Below are 24,405 nucleotides of genomic sequence, written 5' to 3' on the forward strand. Positions count from 1 at the left end.
CTGGGAGAAGGGAATGGCAACCCGTTCCAGTATTCTTGCCTGGAGAATTCCATGGACAGAGGAGCCTGGCAGGTTACAGTCCATGGGGTTGCAAAGAGTGGGACACAACTGAGCAACTAACACTTTTATCTTATATTAGTTCTGCCTGTATTTTTAAAAATATGTATTTATTTATTTGTCTGTGCTGGGCCTTAGTTGCAGCATGCAGGATCTTTGATCTTGTTGTGGCATGCAGGATCTTTTTAGGTACAGCAAGTGAGATCTAGTTTCCTGACCAGGGATAAAACCCAGGCACCCTGCGTTGGGAGCACAGATTGTTGGCCACTGGACCACCAGGGGAGTTTTGTCTTTTTCATCTTGGTTTCTAGAGGTTCTCTCTGTTTTGGATTCTTCATTATATGTATTGCAGAATATCTTCTCCCCATTTGTAGTTTGATTTTCCATTTTCCTATGGTGTCTTCCAATGAAGACATCCTTGATTATTTATTTTAAAAAGTAATTTTAAAAATTAAAAAGTTGTGATAACGTGTACATACATAAAATTTATCATCTTAACCATTTTTAACTGTATGGTTCAGTAGGGTTAAGGATATTCACATTGCTGTGTGACAGATCTCCAAAACTTTTTCATCTTGTAAAATGGGAACTGTGCACCCATTAAACAACTCTTTCCCCCCTTTCTCCAGCCCCTGGTAACCACTAAGTTACTCTCTTTCTGTGGGTTTGACTGTTTTATATGCTTCATGTAAGCTCGTGGAGCTTCTTGGCTGCATCATGGAGCTCCCCTCTGGGGGTCTGAACCAGCTGATCAGGTAGGCAGACCACGTCAGGTAAAGGATCAGAAGGGTGCATCATGTTTGTTTGGGTTTAGGGAATATATTTCATGATCTAGAAGAGTGGACAGAGATTATTCTTATTTTCATATTAAGAAACTCTTGTGTAAAGTGATACAAATGTGATATACTGTGGTATAAAGTGATGGATGCCAGAGGTGACCCAGTCAGGGCTGGAGCGGGGGTCTCTGTTGATTGCCTGTTAGGTGGTAATGAGCTGCTTCATTTAGACCCGCAGCTTCAGCCTGCTGTGGTGCGCTCAGTGCTGTTCACCCCGGTCCGTTCTGTGCTCTTTGTCATGTGTGGTTCCCAGCCAGCTGGTTGCATGCCACTTGCCTTATCCTTTGAGGAGAACCTCTGTTAAAGTCGGGGGCTCACAGACTTGGACTGTTCTAACTTTAATCAGGGACGTGTGCGCACGACACACCTCCAGACGGAGCTGCTTTCTTGTGAGTCATAAACACCACCTTCGATGACTTAATTATGGGACTTTATCAGCTCTGTGGTGCTGCTTAATATTCACCTTGGAGTTGGTGTAAATATTTGATAATCTGGATGTGCAGATGGTCTGCCAGCTGTGGCTTCCTTTTGAGCTCGGGAGCAGGAACTTGTTAGCGGTTTTCAGGGAGTCTCTGCATCAGGACTGGTGGAGTCTGGTCTCCCAGGACCCCCTGCATGACCGGACCCAGGTGCGTCTTGTGCGGTTGACTCAGCACCTGTCACTGTGGAGTTTGGAGGTCAGTCACTTACTGTGAATTGGAGCCAAGAACTACTTTTCACCTCATGCTTAAAATAAAATGACATCCAGCAACAGGAGGATGAGATGATACATAAGTTTGGAATAATATTGTGACTGGAATAAGATAACAAAATTCGAGTTTGCACGTATTTAACACACATGTGCTAAGTGCTGGTCATATGTCAGAAATAGATGCTGAGAAATAAACAAAATAGACAAAAGTCCCTGTTTTAATGAAATGTGCATTCTACAGATATCTTAGTGAGTGACTCTAGGGTAATTCACAGTGCATGACAGTGTGAGGCACAATGGTCGATTATGATTTTCTGGGTAGCAATACCTGAAACCTTTAAAATTCTAAAAAAAAAAATTTCAAAGTGCTTTCATTGGCCCATTCACTAATGTATTCTTTAAGTGCTTAATGGCTAAGTATTCCAAAGGGAAGGAGTTCAGATCCCAAGCTAAGCATTAAATGTTAATACTTATTATGTTGACATGATTGTTATTGAAAAGTATACTATTTTTGATGGGAAGCAGTATTATTTCAAAATCAAATCAAGACATTTGTAAGTTGGTATTGTATTGAACTGAAATCTGATCATAATGAGGCAGCCTAGGAGAAAAGTGAGTTTTTTGCATCATTTGAAGCCTTGTATAATTAATAGGATAACTGAAATTGACTTTTTTTTTTAGCATAGGTACTTTGTACTCAGTAGCACTTAGGTCCCCATGGATTGTAGCCTGCCAGGCTCCCCTATCCATAGTATATGTTAAAAAACGATTGAGTGGGTAAACAACAGGGTCCTTCTGTAGAGCACAGGGAACTATATTGAATATCCTGTGATAAACCTAATGGAAAAGAATGTAAAAAAAGAATATATGTGGGACTTCCCTGGCCATCCAGTGGTTAAGACTTTGTCTTCCAATGCCAGAGGATGCCGGTTTGATTCCCTGGTCTGGGAGCTAAGATTCCACATGCCTCATGGCCAAAAAACCAAAACATAATACAGATGCAATTCCAGGACTTTAAAAAATGGTCCACATCAAAAGCTTGAAAAAAAGGAACATACATATGTGTATAATAGTCACTTTGCTGCACAATAGAGATTGGTGCAATGTTGTAAATCAGCTGGACTGTGGTAAAAAATTAAAAAAGATTGGGAATGCTGCTTTAGATTGGAGGATGTACGGGACTTTTGAAGATGTGATGTTTGAGTTCTGATGTGAAGGGTGAAGTGTCGTGTCTGCATTGTGTGCATTTCAAGTGGGGATTGGGGAGCCTTTGGCCTTGAGGTGGAGACTAATCTGCTTTTGGTCACTGTGGATCAGTTCGCCTTTTCTAGAAATTGATATAAATAGAATCATTCTCTTTTTTTGTTCTAAATTCTTTTATAAACTTAAATTATTCTGAGATTCATCTATATTGTGTGTGTCACAGTAGTTCATTCCTTTTTCTTGCTAAGTAATATCCTCTGTGTGAATGTGCTAGGATTTGTTTATTCAGTCAGTGTGAATTTAGATTCTTCTTCCTTTTTCCCTTCAGCAGGTCTTCTGGTTTGCTAATATTATTTGTAACCACCTAAGAGATAAACATTTCACATACTCACACACTTTCTCTGTCTTTCTCACTCCAAACACTCCCAGTAGAAGGGGAGATGCCTTCTTGTTCTTATATTTATTCCTCTTTACCCTGTTAAGCGATGAGCTCCTAGTCAGTCACTCGTCAGAGGACACTCGACAAGCCCCGTTGATGGGAAGCAGACCAGCCTCTTCTTTGTGTCTGTGCTGTGTGCGATATTTTGGGATGTGTGTATGGCGAGTTTATTTTATCTGGATTCAGCTTGTTTCCGCAGATTGCTTTTACTTGAGCTTCATAATTTAGCAGCTGTAGATGCAATTAATGGAACACGTTTTAATTTCACAGGTAGACAGAAACAAATTCCTTCGTAGCTCATAGGAATCTTTTATAGATGGCAAGACTGAAATTAAATATGCTCTTGTCAACATGGTAGGTAAGAGATAGGTCCTTTTCATTGCTGGCGTCTTGATTAAATCCCTTGCTTTCTGCTTCTGTTTTTGGTGCCTTTGAAAAAGCTGACTGCTTTTTTGGTTTCTGTGGATGATCTGAGAATACGCTTCAGGATCTGTCAGTTAATGAACCCCCGGGAGTCTGGCTGTTTTTAACGATGTTGAATTTAGCTTGGAGTAGGAGGCTAGGGGATGTCTGGGCTCTCACCTTGCAGCTCTCCATGCTGTTGTCTGGGGAGGATGAGAGGAGAACACGTAAGGGACAGGCCTGTCCTGGTGGATGTGGGTCTTTGCTGGCTGAGCCCAGTATGTTTTGTTTATGTGGGATTAGGATAGGCAGTTGCTGTATAATCTGGGAGTCAGGATGGAGTCCCCAGAGGCCTGCTTGATGCCAGTCCCCTTTCTCCCAGCCCCCTTAGTGGCCACATTGTTCTCGCTGGTCTATGTGTCTCCTTGCACACCTCTCTGTTTTCTGAGCGCAGGACCTGCCTTCTTCTGCCTAAACAGTAATTGTCTACAGAATGTTCAGTAGAATGCATCAAGAAAGAAGATAAAATATGAGCTGTTACATTTTGAGTGCCAGTGGGCTTCCCAGCTGGCGCTAGTGGTAGAGAATCCGCCTGATAATGCAGGAGACACAAGAGATGTGGGTTTGATCCCTGGGTCGGGAAGATCCCCTGGAAGAGGAAATGGCAACATACTCCAGTATTCTTGCTGGGGAAATTCCATGGACAGAGGAGCCTGGTGGGCTACAGTCATGGGGTTGCAAAGAGTCAGACATGACTTAGCAGCTGAACAACAACAACAAAAAGTTAGTTTTACCACTCACGTGGGCATCCCCACACAATATGGTTGATTGCTTGTTTGGGGGAACGTTTTATAAATATATGTTTATATGTTGTATGTGTTCCTCTGATTTAAATTCAAGAGATGTATGGCTTCTTTCATATAGAGCGTGTGTTTAGTTCATATGCTGTAAGAAGCTGTAATTTTTCACTTTCATTGTCTGTGTAGTTACCTATTGTATGACTAAACCACAGTGTATTTACCCATTTTGCTGGTGGTAATGGGCGTTGGGTTTTTTCTGACACTTGGCTATTAGGAATAGCACAATTGTGAACATTCTTGATCATGTCTCCTGGCCCCCACATTGTCTGTCTACATAGTGGCCTGGCTGAGTAACAGGGAGTGAATACTACAGTCCTGTAAGAAGACGCTTATCTGTGCCCTCAAGTGTTTGGGTCAGCGTGTGTGAGAGACGCCATCGCTCCACACCAGTATTGTCAGACTCTGAAATGTTTGGCAGTCTGGTTGATATATAATGGTATCTTATGTGGATTTAATTTATATTATTTCCTAAAGATTTAAAGAGTGGCTCTTGCATCGCATTTGGGCCCCATCATATCTACTTGACTTTGAGGTTGGTTCATGAGGACACATTTCTGAAACATAAAGCACCCCAGCTTTGCCTGGGGAATTAAAAAAAAAAAAAAAGAATTCGAAGTTCTGTTTCAGACCAGGGGAAGAAAAATTCTGGAGTGAGTATTCAAGAATCTAGTTCTAGTCAGCGGTGTAGGTGGTTACTGCACAGCTGGACTTACACTTACCTGGATGCAAGCACAGTGCTGAGGATGCTACAGGTTGTGTCTGTGGGGCCTGGAGGACCCCCTCTCATCCTTGTCCTCGGGCTCTGCACCTCATTCCCCCAGCTCTGCCCCTGCAGTCTCCCCAAGACAGACAGACAGCCTGTTTCTCTTGTGAGCCACTGGCTGAGGATGTAAGTGTGCTATCCAAAAGCCTTTTATACTGATAGAAAACTACCGTTAGATATAATTTGTCTTCCACTGATAGAGCTACAGAGGCAGCCGCTGATTTGGGGGGTACTTCTGTTATTTGTTGGATATTGCACGTCATTGTTTTAAAAAGTTTTATTGAAGTAGATAGAGTTGATTTGCAATGTTGTGTGAATTTCTGCCGTACAGCACAGCGATTGTTATACATATATACATATTCTTTTTCATATTCTTTTTGATTTTGGTTTATCACAAGATACTGAATATAGCTCCCTGTGCTATACTGTAGGACCTTTTTGTTTATCCATCCTGTATATAGCAGTTTGCATCTGCCAATCCCAAACCCTCAGTCCCTCCCTCCACCTTGGCAGTCACAAGTCTGTTCTCTCCCTATGTCTGTGAGCCTGTTTCTGTCTCATCACTTCAGTTCAGTCGTGTCTGATTTTTCATGACCCCGTGGACCGCAGCACGCCAGGCTTCCATGTCCATCACCAACTCCTAGAGCCCACTCAAACTTGTGTTCATTGAGTCAGTGATGCCATCCAACCATCTCATCCTCTGTCGAACCCTTCTTCTCCCACCTTCAGTCTTTCCCAGCATCAGGGTCTTTTCCAGTGAGTCAGCACTTCGCATCAGGTGGCCAAAGTATTGGAGTTTCAGTTTCAGCATCAGTCCTTCCAATGAGTATTCGAAGTTGATTTCCTTGAGGATGGACTGGTTGGATCTCCTTGCAGTCCGAGGGACTCTCAAGAGTCTCCTCCAACACCACAGTTCAAAAGCATCAATTCTTCGGCCATCAGCTTTCTTTATAGTCCAGCTCTCACATCCATACGTGGTACTGGAAAAACCGTAGCTTTGACTAGACGGACCTTTGTTGGCAGATAGGTTCATTTGTGTCATATTTTAGATTCCACATATAAGTGACATCAGATGGTACATGTCTTTCTAGTGTTTCCCTTCATGTTGAGCTGCCTTGAAATTTAAGGTTTTTCACTCTGAACTTATGTAAGTCAATTGTTGGCTCATTATGGAATGCTTAGCTCTGACGTGGAGCTAATTAACTTGTATGGCATGGGTGGCAGTTTACACACTTTTTCATACAAGGTGTAGCTGTTGGTTTGGTGTGTCCGTGGGAGGAGGTTAGAGTTAGGGTCCTCCTCTGATGTCACTATCTTGGACCCTTCCCTCCCTAAGTGCTTTTATAAATTTATTTTGGAGCATTATTAATAATTTCTTTGAATAACCTTAAAAATAAATGACTCTTACTGTTAGTTCTTTTGTTGTTGTTCTGTCATTCAGTTGTGTCCGACTCTTTTGCGACCCCATGAACTGCAGCCCACCAGGCTCCTCTGTCCATGGGAGTCTCCAGGCAAGAATACTGAAGTGGGTTGCCATTTACTTCTCCGGGGGATGTTCCTGGACCAGGGATCCAACCCTCATCTCCTGCACTGGCAGGCAGGTTCTTTGCCATTGCACCACCGGGGAAGCCCTGCTCTTTCTTTGGAGTCGCATAAATTTACTGAGTAGCAGGCTTTAAACCTGTGTGCTTGGACACTGCCTTAATTGTGAGATTGAACCACATCATTTGATGTCAAAGAAAATTCTTCTCTCACCCCCTTATGTGAAGCATGCTCCTTAGAAGTCATCTTCTGGTGTGTCTACAACAGCTGCTTTCATACATACTTCTGTCTGTGACTTTTCACAAAAGGCTTCTTTTGTATAAAATGGGAAGTGTTACAGAGGAGTCTTAAATGAGCTAGGGTTTTCACCCTGGTTTCTTTCTCAGTCCTGTGCCCTGCCTCCCCACTCACCCCCTCACTCCCAAACTTCTTGGGGGCACTTTCTTTAAAGGCATATCAGGTCATTTGTGTAGGTATATTTTCAGCAAAATGGTTTTGAAAAAAAGGAACATAAAAAGTTGTTGCAGTCTAAATTTCTTTCCATTTGGAAGAAAGCTTGTGCGAAGGATTGACCCGTAACAGCAGAAACAAGTGTACACAGGCTCGTGTGTGTATTATTGTGTATTCAGTTCAGTTCAGTCCCTCACTCGTGTCTGACTCTTTGCGACCCCATGAACGGCAGCATGCCAGGCCTCCCTGTCCATCACCAGCTCCCGGAGTCTACCCAAACCCATGTCCATTGAGTTGGTGATGCCATCCAACCATCTCATCCTCTGTCGTCCCCTTCTCCTCCTGCCTTCAGTCCTTCCCAGCATCAGGGTCTTTTCCAGTGAGTCAGCTCTTCGCATCAGGTGGCCAAAGTATTGGAATTTCAGCTTCAGCATCAGTCCTTCCAATGAATACCCAGGACTGATCTCCTTTAGGATGGACTGGTTGGATCTCCTTGCAGTCCAAGGGACTCTCAAGATTCTTCTCCAACACCACAGTTCAAAAGCATCAATTCTTTGGTGTTCAGCTTTCTTTATAGTCCAACTCTCACATCCATACATGACCACTGGAAAAACCATAGCCTTGACTAGACAGACCTTTGTTGGCAAAGTAATGTCTCTGCTTTTTAATATGCTGTCTAGGTTGGTCATAACTTTCCTTCCAAGGAGTAAGAGTCTTTTAATTGCATGGCTGCAGTCACCATCTGCAGTGATTTTGGAGCCCAAGAAAATAAAGTCTGACACTGTTTCCACTGTTTCCCCATCTATCTGCCATGAAGTGATGGGACTGGATGCCATGATCTTAGTTTTCTGAATGTTGAGTTTTAAGCCAACTTTTTCACTCTCCTCTTTCACTTTCATCAAGAGACTCTTTAGTTTTTCACTTTCTGCCATAAGGGTGGTGTCATCTGCGTATCTGAGGTTATTGATATTTCTCCCGGCATTCTTGATTCCAGCTTGTGCTTCTTCCAGACCAGCGTTTCTCATGATGTACTCTGCATATAAGTTAAGTAAGTAGGGTGACAATATACAGCCTTGACATACTCCTTTTCCTATTTGGAACCAGTCTGTTGTTACATGTCCAGTTCTAATTGTTGCTTCCTGACCTGCATACAGGTTTCTCAAGAGGCAGGTCAGGTGGTCTGGTATTCCCATCTCTTTCAGAATTTTTCACAGTTTATTGTGATCCACACGGTCGAAGGCTTTGGCATAGTCAATAAAGCAGAAATAGATGTTTTTCTGTAACTCTCTTGCTTTTTTGATGATCCAGCGGATGTTGGCAATGTGATCTCTGGTTCCTCTGCCTTTTCTAAATCCAGCTTGAACATCTGGAAGTTCACGGTTCATGTATTGCTGAGGCCTGGCTTGGAGAATTTTAAGCATTACTTTACTAGCGTGTGAGATGAGTGCAATTGTGCAATAGTTTGAGCATTCTTTGGCATTGCCTTTCTTTGGGATTGGAATGAAAACTGACCTTTTCAAGTCCTGTGGCCACTGCTGAGTTTTCCATATTTGCTGGCATATTGAGTGCAGCACTTTCACAGCATCATCTTTCAGGATTTGAAATAGCTCAACTGGAATTCCATCACCTCCACTAGCTTTGTTCTTAGTGATGCTTCCTAAGACCCAGTTGACTTCGGAAATTCCAGGATGTCTGGCTCTAGGTGAGTGATCACACCATCGTGATTATCTGGGTTGTGAAGATCTTTTTTGTATAGTTCTTCTGTGTATTCTTGCCACCTCTTCTTAATATCTTCTGCCTCTGTTAGGTCCATACCATTTCTGTCCTTTATTGAGCCCATCTTTGCATGAAATGTTCCCTTGGTATCTCTGATTTTCGTGAAGAGATCTCTGGTCTTTCCCATTCTGTTGTTTTCCTCTGTTTCTTTGCATTGATTGCTGAGGAAGGCTTTCTTATCTCTCCTTGCTATTCTTTGGAACTCTGCATTCAAATGGGAATATCTTTCTTTTTCTTCTTTGCTTTTCGCTTCCTGTTGTGTGTATTAGGTGTTGGCATTTTGTTAACCAGAATGGATGTATTTTTCAGATCACAAATTCCCTACGTGGTCTCGCCCATAGCCATCAAGTTGGACCTTCAGATGTTCACTAGAAGTAGAGAGGCAGCCAGGGAGCAGCCTAGCTCAGACGTGGGTTGGAGCCCCGGCTGCTCACTGTTACTGTAGGTGGCCTTGAGCTAGTGGAATGAACTGGGGAAGCAGCCCCTCGTTTTGAGGATCAAAGGATAGAAGCAGGGGAGAGTGCCCGCACGTGTTGGGTCTCCATCCCGGCCTTGTAGGTCCCTTCCCTTGTCCTTGTTCTCTCTCGTCTCCAGCATGTGTTGCCTCCCCTGACCTACCCTACCCATGAAACAATGACTAAGACATGGTTTCAATTCACAAGTGCTATTTGGACAGCTGGGCGTGTACCCTTTCCTTCTGTATAAAGGAACAATCTGGATATTCCCACCTGCCTGTTCTCGAGGTTTTTTGCTTGAAATCAATTGTGCTAGTCCCTTCTGGAGCTCCCACCATCGCCTGATGGGCTGAATCTGTCTCCTTTGCAGCCCGGCTCTCCAAGGCCTGGGTAACAGGTGTGCCTCTGGGTCCCCCCATCAGGGTGATTGACGGCACCTGCTCCTGGGGTTCGCTTCCGGGCACTCGAGCTGAACCCTAGTTCTGTGTTCCCTAGTTTCGGAGCAGGAGCCCACTTTATGCTTCTAGGTGTCTGTCTCTTGCACAGCGGTCCTGGCCCCTTGTGGATCAGGTCTGCATTATTGATGGCCGGGTTATCTAAACCCGGAGACCTCGCTTCCTCATCTGTGGCCTTCTGCCCTGGATGTGCTATCACCAGGCTCCCTGGGGAAGCTGCAGTTGCCAACTCAGGCGGCTGGTCTCAGCCCTTGCGCCCTGTGTCCTGACGGTGCCCATGGCCTCACGAGCCTCCTCTTGCCCTGCCTCACACAGCGCGCCGTCCTTGCGGCCCTGACATGGCTGGGCCATGGCTTGCAGGCTGTGGGGTTCTGCCCTGGGCCCCCCGTCTCTTCCACAGCGCCCCTTCAGCCGTGTGCATCACTCTCAGACGCGCATCTGCTCCGAGGGCCCGGACATGCTCAAGTGTGCGCGCTGGCCCCCCGGTGCTCTGGGACTGAGCGCAGGCGAGGGGGGTTCATTCTTCCCTGGACCCTTGCCCCCCACATGGGCTCATGTCTCTGTCCCCTGGTGCTGGCGGCCTCTCCTGGCCTCTTAGGCCCCGGTCACTTCCCCAACGGCCCAAACATTCTCTGAACCTGCTCCGTCCTCCTGGTTCAAGGAGGCTGGACGAGCCGCGGCCTCCAGCCTGTTCGGTGCACCCCTCACTCTGTCCCTGATCGGTGGGCGCAGGGCTTGGGTCCCATCACTCCCTCTTAAATCACCCGTGTTTTGCGTTACACGTGGTCTCAACCCTGAGTGCCTCTGCGTGGCATGCGGAGCCCCTCCGTCTCCGAACAGCCACACCCCCCACCCCACCCCCCGCATTCCAGACCCCCTCCCCCAACTTTCTGACCCCCCTCCCCCTGCTCCTGCATTCTGACCCCCTCCCCCCACCCCCCCACCCCCGCATTTGGATCCCCTCCCCCACTGCTCCCACCTCTCAGTGAGTGCTGCCTTCACCTTGGGTTCTTTGGTTTTTGTTGAAGATGCCCTTTCTCTGATTTTCCGACACAGTGGTTCTCACCCCTTGAGGATGACCGGCGGGACCTGTGTTTTTCTTTTTGAATTGTCGATTTTGGTGCCTGCCCCCACAGATACCTATTCAGTGTCTGGAGTGTGAGGTCTCATTTCATTCTCTTCATCTGTAAGATGACTGTGTTGAAACGAATGGTTATAGAGGTAACAGAATTCTGCAGGCAGCGGTTCTGGAATGCCCCTGCAGTAGTTCCCTGCTTGTTTTAGTTGAGACAGGTGTGAAAAGAGAGGGAGGATGGAGAGGGAGGGAGCGAGTCCTCGGTGGTTACTGAGCTCCGCTGGCATTGTGTCTCCTGTCACCTACTTAGTGAGAGTCACTCCTTCATGCGCTCCCCTTCAGGGTGTCCTCAGAGTACTTTCTGTCCAGCCTTTAATAACGGAGTTGACATTCCTTCCTTGTGTACATGTTGCCTTTTTTCGTTAGACTCTGAATTCATCCGGGGCCAGCAGTGGGACGTCAGCATTTTATGACTCCTGTGCTGTGCCCAGAACAGATGCTCCATGCGTTTTTGTTTAGTTACAAGATAATTGAAAGAAAGTTTTTAAACTGTAGGAAGCTTTGTAGATGTGAGTAGTTTTTAACATCTATATTCATTTTCCTGGTATATCTACTTTTTGCTTAATTAAAACAGTATTCTTGGAACCCTTTAGGAGAAAAAAAAATGCTTATTAGAACCTGTTGGAATGACATTTTGCTTGTATTGAGTTTAACTGTTTCAAAGAACAATGGTCTCTCAGGCAACATACAACAATGTCCAACTGTTTTTCTCCTTGTAATGCAAGAAAAAGCACACAGTTGTCTGTGTCTCTGGGCAGAGATATCTCTGTGGATCTGTGGCGGTACTGGCGTATGGCTGGATGATTGATTCCTGATTTAGCTTCCTGAAACAGTGGTTTTCTTGTTGGTGCGTGATTCTTAGAGGTTCCTAATGTCAAATGGATTTTTCTTTTATTTGTAGATTTTAAGACCCATGTTTCTTAGTGTTCTAGGAGAACCTACTTCATAAGAGACAGAAAAGGAGGTTTTTCTCGAGTCTTTAATACCACAGGAGAGGCTTGTTTGTAGTCTTTTTTTAAAAAAAAATCATTTTGTGAGGGCAAAAGAAATGTTAAAAAGTTAAGGGATAAAAAGGAGCTGCAGTCCTGTTACCAGCTTTGTTTCATTGCTGTAAATAGAGGGTAATGTTGTCCCTATCGTTATGAGGACGTTTAAGGACTGGCCTTGGTGGGCTCAGGGGTGGTCTCTTTCACGGCTTTCTGGGGGCTCCTTCCTCTTGTTCACCTGCTGACCTCCTGGACCAGTCCCTGAGGCCCCCGGAGCTGAGACACATGGCTCCTTTCAGGGCTGACTTCAGACCACTCACATCCCCTTGACTCCTCTGCCAGGGATGCCACCGACCTCCTAACGGCAGAGGGTGCATCCCACAGATTCTCAAGGATCTTGACTGGATCTTAACCCAGAGGAGTTTAGGAGAAGCTCAAAACTCTTCTTCTCTACCAGTTACAGGGTCGCCCAAGTCATTAAAATAAGTTTCTCTTTCCCTCTAACCACATGGTACCCTGTGCTTTCCCCTCCCAGCCTCTCCCCACGCTGGGCGCCAGTGTCCCTGCTGCGTGTAGCACTGACGTGTGCCTCAGCCCTTCCCTCTGAACTTGAGGCTGTCATCCTGGGAAAGACGGCCTGGATTTTGTTTTCATTTCTTTAGCAAACTGGAAGATCTTAACTTTAAGTAACCTTGGTGTTTTTGTCATGAGAATTTTAATGTAACATCAAATTAAAAATTCAAGTCTGTGTTGCTAATACAAAATTTTAATTTTTCTTTGCAGGTCAACTTTGTAGTGTGCCAACTCTTTGCCTTGCTAGCAGCCATTTGGTTTCGAACTTACCTACATTCAAGCAAAACTAGCTCTTTTATAAGACATGTCGTTGCTACCCTTTTGGGCCTTTATCTTGCACTTTTTTGCTTTGGATGGTAAGTAATTATTTTGATATTTAATGAAGATTTTGGATGTCTTTGTGAATTGTATAGAAAAATACATTATGTAGGGTTTTGTTCTTATATTTACCTATAACGTTTCACATTTTTTATTTTTAATAGAAAAGATAAAGAGTGGAAGGTGGATAAAAGATAAAGAGTGGAAAGCTCTGTCTCTTCAGTTTGAGCTCGGAGGACAGTGTACTGTTTATAACTTATGAAAAAGGACAGATGAAGAAAAAAGACATCAAGACATTTTATTCTGTCATGAATAGCTCTTCCACCTATTTTGCAGATCTTTTATGCCAGGGCAAATGAACCATTTAAAATAACTTGTTCCTTACTGTGCCAGTGGCTTTTAAGAGACTGGTAAAGCCCAATAGAACTCTGTTATCTTTTTTTATTTTCTACCATTAGCCAAATGAGGCTTTTTGTTGGGTTGGTTTTGGTGGGGAAGAATTATTTATGAATGGAAAGCTTTTATTTATGGCCCTTCAGATGCTCCATGTGTCTGAGTTTCTTCCACTTTGCTCCTTTCTTCATTATCAGGACTATTCTTCATAGTTCCTCTTTGTCCCAGATGACAGTGGTTGTAGGAGGAAAGTACAGTGTCTTGGCATAACAGCAGAGAAGGATTCTTGGTGATTCCTCCGGAATTTTCCTTGTTGTTCGGTCGCTCAGTTGTGCCCGACTCTTTGTGACCCTACGGACTGTAGCATGCCAGGGCTTCCCTGTCCTTCACCATTTCCTCATCTGAGAGCTTACGCTGTTGGCTCAGTGGCTGTGTTTGCTCTTTGGCAGATTGTTGTTTGAGATGCAGATTCCCTGAGAGAATGCCAGTGCAGTCGCTTGATGGATGGTTTAGGGTAGTTCCTGTTGTGGGGTGTAGACTGGTGGATTTTGACAATGCTTCCATGTCTGTTCTTGGAGGTTGTTTTTGATTCTTGGGAGGGCTGAAATATACTGGTATTTCTTAATCTAGATTTTTCCTCTGGCAACTGTGTACGTGTCCTAGAAACTCATGAAAATTCAATTAGGGATTAATTATTCCTTCTCTGCCTGTTGCCCCGTGACCAGTCCTCTGATAGGCCCTGCCAATGGTAGGTGTGTGTGGAGTCCCAGGGTTTCTATGCAATTTTTTAAATCAGATCTAGGCATGGTTTCTCCCCTTCCTTGATAACATCAAAGTTTTCTTTGGTTTCTCAAGGGATTTCTATTTAAACTTATCTTAAATCATGCCATGGGTGTGTATGTGTGCGTATTTAACTTTGGTTCACAGAGCTTTTCAAATGCAAAGTAACAGAAAATAATAGAATGAACCCTCAAATGCCCATTATCCAGCTTCAACAATTGTTAAAATTCCACCATTCTTATTTCATTCTTTCCTCAACTTATTTTTCTGGAGTATTTTCAAGCATATCCTGGGTTACACATTTTACCCACGCATATGTCAGTGTTCAACGTGTATTTTGTCAGCATATTTTTTGTTTTTCCTTCATTTTTTTTTTGTTTGTTTTTCCTTCATTTTTAAAAATTTTATTTTATTTTTAATTGGAGGATAATTACAATATTGTGTTGGTTTCTGCCATACATCAACATGAATCAGCCACAGGTATACATATGTCCCCTCCCTCCCTCCTTCCTCCCCATCCCTCCCCTCTCGGTTGTCACAGAACACCTGACTTGATCTCCCTGCATCATATAGCAAATTTCCACTGGCTGTCCCTTTTATACATGGTAATATATATGTTTCCATGCTACCTCTCTCTAATATCCCACCTTCTCTCTCCCCAACTATGTCCAAAAGTCTTTGCTCTATGTCTGCATTTCCATTGTTGACAGCATGTTGTAAGGGGTGGAGAAGGCTTGTCCAGAGTGACCAGTTCCAGACACCCTTCACTTTGTGGTCTGTGGACACAGAGAAGGCTGAGATATGATCCGTGTTTCCTGGGCCTGTGTGACTGGGAATCCTGCTGGAGGGAGAAGTGTTTACTGACGGAGGAGGGTGATTTCTTGCTGTGAGGTCTTCTCAGATGCTCTATCCCAGTGTCCCGAGGAGCTCACCTTAAGGTCAGGTGGTCATCAGTATGTCAATTTATATGTGATAACTAGGATTTTAAAAAAGTGTACTCTATTCTTTTCTTGAAGGAGAAACTTTTTATATTCCTTTCTTTGGAAAAAGAGATTGTTTATGCCTCTGCACCAGGTAAAAGATAATTCTTTGCTACTTGATATAAGTGGGGAAGTAGAGTGTCCTTCTGTTCTGCATTTTAGCAGTTTGTTTTGTTAGCCTCAAAGGCAATCCTGTCTCCTATTGATTGTGACAAGTTGTCTTTTGGAAGACTGTGTTAGTGGTTGCCTAAATGTACTTGACTCTTTTACCTACTTGTATTTGGCCTCAGCTTTTTTTTGAATCATCATTTATAAATTTCTTTTAACTGAGAATTAGTTTATACCTTTAATTACTTGTTTAGCTATTTGACAGCAGTGCAGGGTAATGGACTGGAGCTTAGACTGAATCCAGACAGACCTGGATTCCACTGTGGGTGCCTCAGTCTGGCAGCGCTGTTACTGGACACGTTATTCAGCCTTGTTAGCATCACTTTTGACACCTGTAAAATGGAACCAGTGGTGGTTGTGAGACTTGAAAGACATAATACTGCAGAAGGGAGCTTGGCACAGTAGCCAGCTCCTTTCTGTTTCAGATTATCGACACATAGGTTTTTCTGATTGGTGGCCCTCTGGTTATATAGTAGTATTCCAGGCCAACACTGTTTCCCTCTGTGTGTGTGTGTGTGTGTGTGTGTGTGTGTGTGTGTGTGTGTGTGTGTTAGGCAGAGGAAGAGACAGGCAGATGAACTCTGTACACTGGGTAAGGTAAGTCTCTTCTATACCTGCCTTGGAGCCTACTTCTTATTTGTAATATTTCTGTGGAAAGTTAAAAAATAATTAAGTAGCTTTCCACAATGGAGGTGCCTGTTATTCTATGATGCTTAGGTTAGAAAGTAATTTTAATCATAGTTTAAGATCCTTATTAATACTTTAAATTGTATACAATGATTTCAACATTTTTTTTCATACACTATTCATGCTATTAAAGGGGAAAGAAAATAGACATTTTGTGTGTGTGTGTACACGCGTATGTGTGCACAGTCTTAGGGATAGTTTGGAGGGATTTTTTTTTTTTAAGTATTTATTTATTTGGCTGCATTGGATCTTAGTCATGGTGCGTAGGCTCAGTAGCTGCATAGCATGTGGGATATTAGTTAGTTCCCCAATCAGGGACTGAACCCACATCCTCTGCATTAGAAGGCAGAGTCTTAACCACTGGACCACCCAGGGAGTCCCCTGGATGGATTTTAAAACCAGAGATCTAAATCATGTTTTGCCCGACTTTTGTGAAATGGACGGATAAATTATTTCTCTCATTTAATGGCGTATTTCTACATTAGAACATTAGAAAACACTGTACTATTTCTGTGAGAATGTTTTGTAGATGGATTACTGCAAATTAAGGACTGATTAGATGTGTATAAGGACACTTATTTGACTCGAGCCATCATGTTTTCAGAGTAAATCAATTTGGGTGTACCCGCTTTTAAATCAATTCTAATACTTAGTATTTGGGGCTGTTTTGTAAGTAACACTTGCAAAGGCTACTACAGGTCCACAGCTCTATTGGTGCAGTCAGGCAGTTAAACAGTTAAGTGATATCTGTCAGGATGATTCTGAAATCCAGGTTTCTCACTCCTTTTCATGCTTGTGCTGCCTTAGTGATGGAAAAGCAGTAACGCTTCAGTCTCAGGACCCCGTGGAGCTTTCGTGTAGCTGGGAAATGTGGGATGCTCAGCCCCCAAGTGTGGCTTTCTGGAGTTCTTATTTTTCCAGCCCTTGTGGGGCTTGTGAGATGAGACTTCTCTAGGGTATCCACAGTGTTAGGCTTTGGAGGTTTTGCTTCCTTATTTTCTTTTCTGGGAATGTTCTGGGTTATGCATAAGCACTTTTTATCCTGAATCACTTCAACTCGATGTTTGTGTGTAGGCCCTTCTAACCCTTCTAACAGTGCTCTTACTTTTTTACAGGTATGCCTTACATTTTCTTGTACAAAGTGGAATTTCCTACTGTATCATGGTCATAATAGGAGTGGAGAACATGCACAAGTAAGTGCTCACTTTATTCACGTATAAGACAGGTTCCAACATAATCTAATCGGGCCCAATAGAATTTTACCACATTAAAAATTATTCTGAATTCTGATCATTTTTTCAAGACCATAATTGATATAAAAACAAAACCCTTGGTATGCATCACTCCATCACTCTTTCATGTACTCAGGGCAGGGTTTCTCAGCCGCAGTGCTGTGGATGGCTGAGGCTCGATCATTCTTTGGTGGGCGGGACTGTTGTGCACCCTGTAAGGTGCTGAGCTCCATCCATCGCTCCTGCCCACTCGATGCTGGCAGCCTCTTCTCCCGAGGTTGTGACAACCATGGATGTTTCCAGACAGTTTCACACGTCTCTTGCGGGGCCAGACCTCTTCCGGGTGAGGACAGCAGGCTTAGTCTTAGGGTGACAGCAATGCAGAGACAGAGTAAGCAAATAGATTAGAGAGAGATTTAGAAGGCACATGTGGAAGGACTTGGTGATTGGTGGGGAAGAAGGGTGTCAGGGTGACCCCAGGTTCCTGGTGTGAACAGTAAGGTAAAATGGAAGCAGAATTTCGGAGCATAGTGAAGCCTGGGGGTGGGGAGCACGTCTAGGGGATAAGCATTTCAAAGTGTGTGTGGGGGGGTGTTAGTCGCTCAGTTGTGTCCGACTCTTTGCGTCCCCATGGACTGTATCCTGCCAGGTTTCTCTGTCCATGGAATTTTCCAGGCAAGATAATCACCTAAAACAGCACTTGGTACGTAGTAAACACTCTTTGAGTATTTGCCGAGTAGGTGCCTGTGGACTTTAGAGTGTCTGTGAGACAGTTAATCGATGGCTGGGAGCTGGTGTGGAGGTCTGGGCCAGAGATGGACACTGGACACTGGAAATAGACGTGGTTGAACACCCAGGGGCCGAGGTACCCACAGACCTTAGTGGCAGATTCTTGGGGGTGTTCTGCGCTACCTGTGGTGCACCGTGTCTCTGAATCCTGACATATGTGTGGCTTCAGGAGTTTTCGTACAAGGAATGATGGACCTGTAGCTAACGTATCCCCAAATCTCATTCTGTTCTGCATCTTTGGTGACTCATGGGTCGCCCCGTCTGCTTTGATGCCGTGTCTCCCCTCAGTTTCCAGCGGTGCCCCCCGTCTCCCTGGATCCCTGTCCCTGCTGTATGCCAGCACTCCAGGTTCTCGTTGTTTTGACTCTAATTTTTTTCAGAGGAAGAGTAAAATATTTTGATTATGTATCATGTGAAGCAATTTTTACACCATCACAACTCTGCTTATGAAATCTCACACAGATGACAGGTTCAAGGTGAAACTGTACTTAATATCTGAGAAAAGGAGCTTCGTGTTGTAAATCTGGAAAAAGAAGGAAAATCTGATGGGATTACTGAGAACAGAGGACTTGTGTATACCTGCGTGAATGGAAGTCATAACATGCTTCTAAGTAGGAAGTGTGTGTGTGTGTGTGTGTGTGTGCGCGCGCGCGCGCAGGTGTGCACTAAGTCACTTAGTCGTGTCTGACTCTTTTCGACACTCTGGACCATAGCCCACCAGGCTCCTCTGTCCATGGAATTCTCCAGGCAAGAATGCTGGAGTGGGTTGTCATGCCCTTTTCCAGGGGATCTTCCCAACCCAGGAATCAAACCTGCAATTTCTTACCTCTCCTACATTGGCAGGTTCTTTACCCCCTGGCGCCACGTGAGAAGCCCCCAAGTAGGAAAGTTAGTAAATTCATATTCAGTCAAAGGAAGCTGTTTATTTTTCTGAAAGGCAGTGGCAGTCTGTGAAGCTACCTGTTAGAGCTTCAGCCCCCGTCTGGTTTGGAGCCCTTAGCCACGTGCGACCTGTAGATTTAAGTGAATTAACGTCTGAAGCCCAGTTGTCCAGCCACCCTGGCCACGTGGCACGTGCTCGACCCCCACGGGTGGCCGGTGGCCTCTGTACTCAGCAGCACGCAGAGAACGTTTCTGTGGTGGCAGAGAGCTCTGCTGGTGCTGCGGCTGTGGACCCGCAGGCGGGCACAGGTGGTTTTGTTACTCTTTTACAGTATGTTCTGTGCACATATGCACTGCCAGTGTTTAGAATTCGATGCCATCAATGGAGCAGGTGAGGGTAAATGGGTTTGCCACATTAGTTGCAAGTGTTGGCAATAAAGAGGAAGTAAGTAATGTAGAAAGTGTGTCTTTTCATCTCTTTTAACTCTTTCCATTTCAGTTTATACTGATATGTTTTTCCTGTTTGATTTTGCCTTTTTCCTCCTTGTTTTTTTTTTTTTTTCTTTTAATCCCTTTTTTCACTCAGACTTTCACATTAGTTTTAAATGTTCAATGGGTTCGAACTTAAGAATTTAATTCAAATATGCTCCTGGGGCTTATAGCATTCCTCTGTTGTTTAAAGTTATTGTTTATGTAAATATCATGCAGTTCTGTTTATTTCTTTTAGTCTAGTTTTACATGGTATGTATAATGTGCTTCTTTGAACATCGAGGGTTTACATTTTAAGTGAAGGATTTGGACTCCCTAAGTATTTAACAGTTTAAAAATTCTTGGATCTCTTTTTTTGGTACATTTTGTAAGCTATTCATAGTGTAGTTTTTGCAATCTCTGTAATAAATCCATTTGTAAATTAAAATATTTTAATACAGTGTAAGCCTTATTTTTGTAGCTTCCTTTAACACTTACATGTATGCTGTTTTATTCTGATCCATAATGAGATAATTTACCTTTAAAATGTATTCTAGAATTCAGTGCTTTTTCTAGTCTACATTTTCATATAAGCTTTGAGAGTTTTGAGGAAAAATTTAAAAACCTTAAGTGATAGAGGCAAAAAGAAGAAAGAGTATTTAGGAAAAGAAGGTCCTATATACTGGGATATTGATTCTCCTTAATTAGTTTGGGGAGAAATTAACTTTCACAAGTTTGCCCATCCTTTCTGAGAGCAGGGGTTGGCAGATTGTGTGTGTGTGAAGGGCCAGAGAGCAAATATTTTAGACTGTATAGGATACACAGTCTTGTCAAAGCTTTTTCCAGTTCTCTTGTTGTACACTAGACAGTATGTGAACAACCAACTTGACCATGAGTCCATCAGACCTCATTTACCAAAAAAAATATGCATTTTAAAATAAATATTTGTGGTCCGGGGGAGTCCTGCAGGCACAAAAAGTAGTTTTACTTACAGTCAAAAGATGTTGAACGTTGATCCCTCTTATAGTGGGAATTTAGCTTCTGTTATTGAAATATTCTCATTTTCACATGACTGTGAAATAACTGCCCAACTATCTAAACTACGAAGAAAATGACTAAATTTTAATTGTGAAAGGATGCTTGCAATGTTTACATTATCATCACAGATCTTAATGTGTCTTCTTGCCAATAAAAAGGATGAGAGGAAAAAAAATAAAAAAGCAGGTGAACTGTATTTGGCCAACCCCAAGTACTAAACGCACTCCTGTTCCAGGGACATGAAAAGACAGAGGCAAGCAGACACATGCTCTTCCTCCTAGTTTCCAAAATATGGAATAAAGCTTGCCAAGTGGTAATTTTAAACCTGTGATAGCACAAATGATGGAATAATGAACTTTATTACTGATTTGCTGTGAGTTATTGTGATGAAGCAGATGGTTTCTAAAAAAGCTGGTTAGAAGAGGCAGGAGGTTAGAGCCGTGTTTCAGGCCCACTGGCCGGGAAGTGGGAGGCCTTTTCCCTGGAGAAGGTAGCACAGCGTGGCTGGGGCCTGTGGTGTTCCGATGGACTCAAAAAGCTTTCGTGGACGGGCGTGAGAACCTAAGTGCCCTTCATGTTAGTTTTGTGTTTTTTAACTTTTCTATGGGAAGACTTGTTCTGAGTTCCAAAGAACAGCCTCGGATTTTGGAATACAGCACCAAGGACCTGCCCTTATTTATATGTAAACATCAGACCCGTGAGATGGGAAGAGCCTGTTACCCTTGGGAGGTTAAACTGAAGTCTTTTCTTGATAACTTGGCAGGTAGTTTTCAACAGAGCAAATGACCTACAGGAAACATATAAAAGATATAGACACATCCAGTAAAACCACACCTGCCTCGCGGGTTTGCCAAGCTTTGTATGGGATTATGTTGTAAAAGCTGTAGGAAAGTGATCTTCAACCCACCGTCACATGGGCTTGGCTACCCACCCCTTTGAACAAACCAGAGACAGTGAAGATGTGGTCCTTACCCTCTGAAAGGCACCCTTGAGTTGTAGGTATTGCAGAGTGTCAGCCATGCAGCAAGCTTTTGTTACATTATGCTGGGACCCACTGATGGATAAAAGGATGGGCTCAGTCTCTGCAGGACACTTACTGTCAGACTGGCAATCACACTGTGATTGTCATTACAGAAGAGGGTGCACTCAGGGCTGAGGGAGCAAAAGGAGCTACCAGCTTGGGGAGTAATAAAAAAAAAAAAAGAATCTTCATCAGCCATTTACTGTGTGCTCAGCAGAATGAAACAGAGTACAGATATTCAGTGTGAAGTAAAACTATGCTGAAATATATTTTTAAATATTGGGAGATACTAAAACACGTGTTCCTCGGAATCCCCTTGTAGTGATGATAAAATTGAGCAGCGGGCATTGGACAGGAGAAGAGATCAAGTCTAAACTCCCCCTTCTCCCCAGGTGGCCGTAATGATTCATTGGAAAAGCACTGGATTGGGAGCAGATGTTTATGGGTCTGATTCAGGTTCAGCTAAATTTCATTAGCTCTGGGACCTGAGTCACGTCCCCTTTACCTTTCTGAGTCTAAACTGCATTAAACCAGCTGGCTCACCTGGGCGCCCAGGTGTGCTTTTCCCTGCATCCAGGGCTCAGTTTCCAAGAAGAGGGTTCCCGTGATGGGAGAGGTGCTTTCTGAGGCCATTCCTGGGCACCAAGTGCCTTGCTGGGTTTTTCTCCTCCTGCTGAGGTCACATCAGAGTTTGTCATCAGGGTTGCAAAGTTGCTCTAGTTCACCTTTTCTCCTCCCAGACTATGAACTGCTTGGGGCGGTGGGGGGTACCGTCCACTTTTTATAATCCCGGTGTTGAGCCTATGGATGATCGAAGCTCAGAAGGAGAGGTTCTCTGTTCTGTTGAGTGCATGTTTGTGGGCTTTTTTTTTTTTGCATCTCTTTTTTGAAAATATATATATTTTTTAATGTGGACCATCTTTAAAGTCGTTATTGAATTTGTTACAGTATTGCTCTGCTTTATGTTTTTTTGTTTTTTGTTTTGATCTGCAAGGCATGTGAGGTCTTAGCTCCCTGTGAAGCGTTAATTGTTCAGTCATGCCTGACTCTTTGAAAGCGACCCCATGGACTACAGCCCACCAGGCTCCTCTGTCCATGGGATTCTCCAGGCAAGAATACTGGAGTGGGCTGCCATTTCCTTCTCCAGGGAATCTTCCCGACCCAGGGATCAAACCTGGTTCTCCTGCACTGCAGGCAGATCCTTTACCAACTGAGCTGTGAGGGAAGCCCTTAGCTCCCTGACCAGGGATCAGACCTGCACCCTCTGCATTGGAAGGTGAAGTCTCAGCCACTGGACCCCCAGGGAAGTCCCTGGCATCTCTTTTTGGTGGGGTGTTTCTGAGCAGAGGATATCTGTCTGTGCGGAGCACCTTGAATGGCATGCTTGGTGGGTTGACCAGCAGTCTGTGGTGTTTCCTGCCTCCCTGCCTGCTTATCTGCCCCTGAGGCTGGGTGTGGAGCGCGGCCCTGGGGTGGGGGTTAGATCAGGGAAGGACCAGGCCGTTTTAGCTGATGTGCTTTTAGCTCAGTCTTCCATGCCCCCGAAGAGCAGGTGGGACAGAAGTCCCTCGTCACCTGTCACCGCCAGTGCTTACAGGACTCCTGCAGTGTGAATTCCTGAATAGATATCATGAGGAACTCTTGACTCCTCTGGGGAGGAATGAGGATTTTGGAAATACCATCTGGCAGGCAGAAGCCTCAAGTCACTTGGAGATCTGTCCTCACAAAGGTAATGAGAGTGGTTAATGGCTCAGCGGAAACTCTAGGGGAAAGTACTAACGTCCCTGAGGACAACCCGAGATCCCACGAGAGGGAATAAAACGTGGCAGGAAGGAACCTGGACTCTAATAAAAAGTTTTTCTTTTCCGCTCTCTGTGGACGGTACTTGAAAGCCTTTCAGTGGCTTGGAGTGAAGGTGCAGGCTCTTTGGGTGTTGCTGTGCTGTCCTGAGCTAGAAGCTGTATTTCAACCAGAAAACCATAAGTGATTCTAAAATGGGTTTTTCACATTATCTTTTCCTCATAGCAGTTAATGTGGCAGCAATCATTGTGTATCGATTGCTCTGCAGGGTGCTTGGATCGCACTCATCCTAGCAGCAGCCCTGGAGGTGGGCGCACCAGGGGATCTGTTTCCCCAGTAGCAGGTTAGTAAGAGGGGAACCTGGGATGAGAACTGGGTGTGTCTGGTCACACCCAGCGCCCAGGCTTTTTGTTTCTGCACTTTATTACTTAAGCATTCAGCTTTATGATGTGAGAATGTGTTGTTAAAGAGAAGTACCCTGAGTTGATCGAGGAGAGGTAATGGGAGCCAGCAGGGTCCTGAGCACAGTGAGGGTTGCTCTTCCTTAGCACAAAGACACAGATGATTTTTATCTAAAAAGATGCAATGGCCATTAGGCATATTATGCTTAGGATCTGAGGTTTTTAAATATTCTCAATTCTCAAAGAAAGGAAAACCTGTTACTTGGTGAGAGGCAGTAGGATGTCCAGGCCCTGTTGGATTCTGAAGAATCTTTAGAACCTTGGACTTCCCTGGTGGCTCAGTGGTAAAGAATCCGCCTGCAATGCAGGAGACCTGGGTTCGATCCCTGGGTCGGGAAGATCCCCTCAAGAAGGGCAGGGCAACCACTCCAGTATTCTTGCCTGGAAAATCCCGTGGACAGAGGAGCCTGGCGGGCTGCAGTCCGTGGGGTCACAAAGCGTCGGACATGACTAAGCCACTGAGCACACAGGCACACACATCACGCCCTCAAACCCTGCGCTTGGGACAGGGCCTGACTCAGATTCCGTCATACTGTCAGTCACTGTAGTATCTCTTTTGGAGATTTTGGATTCTAAGTTGTTTTTCCAGTTGTAAGCTGAATCTCTGTTAAGGACCCAGTCATCCTTGAGCAAGGAAGGGAGGTTTCTTTCCCTTGGGTCAAGGGTTTCTGTCTGAAGTAGGAAGAATATGTTAACGTGGAGATGAATGTCTTCATCACACATACAAACACACATCCCTTGGAAAATAATGCTGTTACTTTGGGT

General features: G+C 44.2%; 1 protein-coding gene across 2 annotated transcripts in view; it reads left to right on the forward strand.

Moving 5' to 3' along the window:
• MBOAT2 (membrane bound O-acyltransferase domain containing 2) overlaps positions 1–24,405 on the forward strand; it is a 99,861-nt gene that overhangs the window by 33,703 nt on the left and 41,753 nt on the right. For both annotated transcript variants that reach the window (XM_043469396.1, XM_043469397.1), the window contains exons 2-3: positions 12,834–12,979; positions 17,065–17,142. In XM_043469396.1, the coding sequence (XP_043325331.1) occupies positions 12,834–12,979; positions 17,065–17,142 (224 nt within the window). The remainder of the gene's footprint in view (positions 1–12,833; positions 12,980–17,064; positions 17,143–24,405) is intronic.

The sequence above is a fragment of the Cervus canadensis genome, chromosome 5 (genome assembly GCF_019320065.1).
Source record: "Cervus canadensis isolate Bull #8, Minnesota chromosome 5, ASM1932006v1, whole genome shotgun sequence".
NCBI classification, from domain to species: domain Eukaryota; kingdom Metazoa; phylum Chordata; class Mammalia; order Artiodactyla; family Cervidae; genus Cervus; species Cervus canadensis.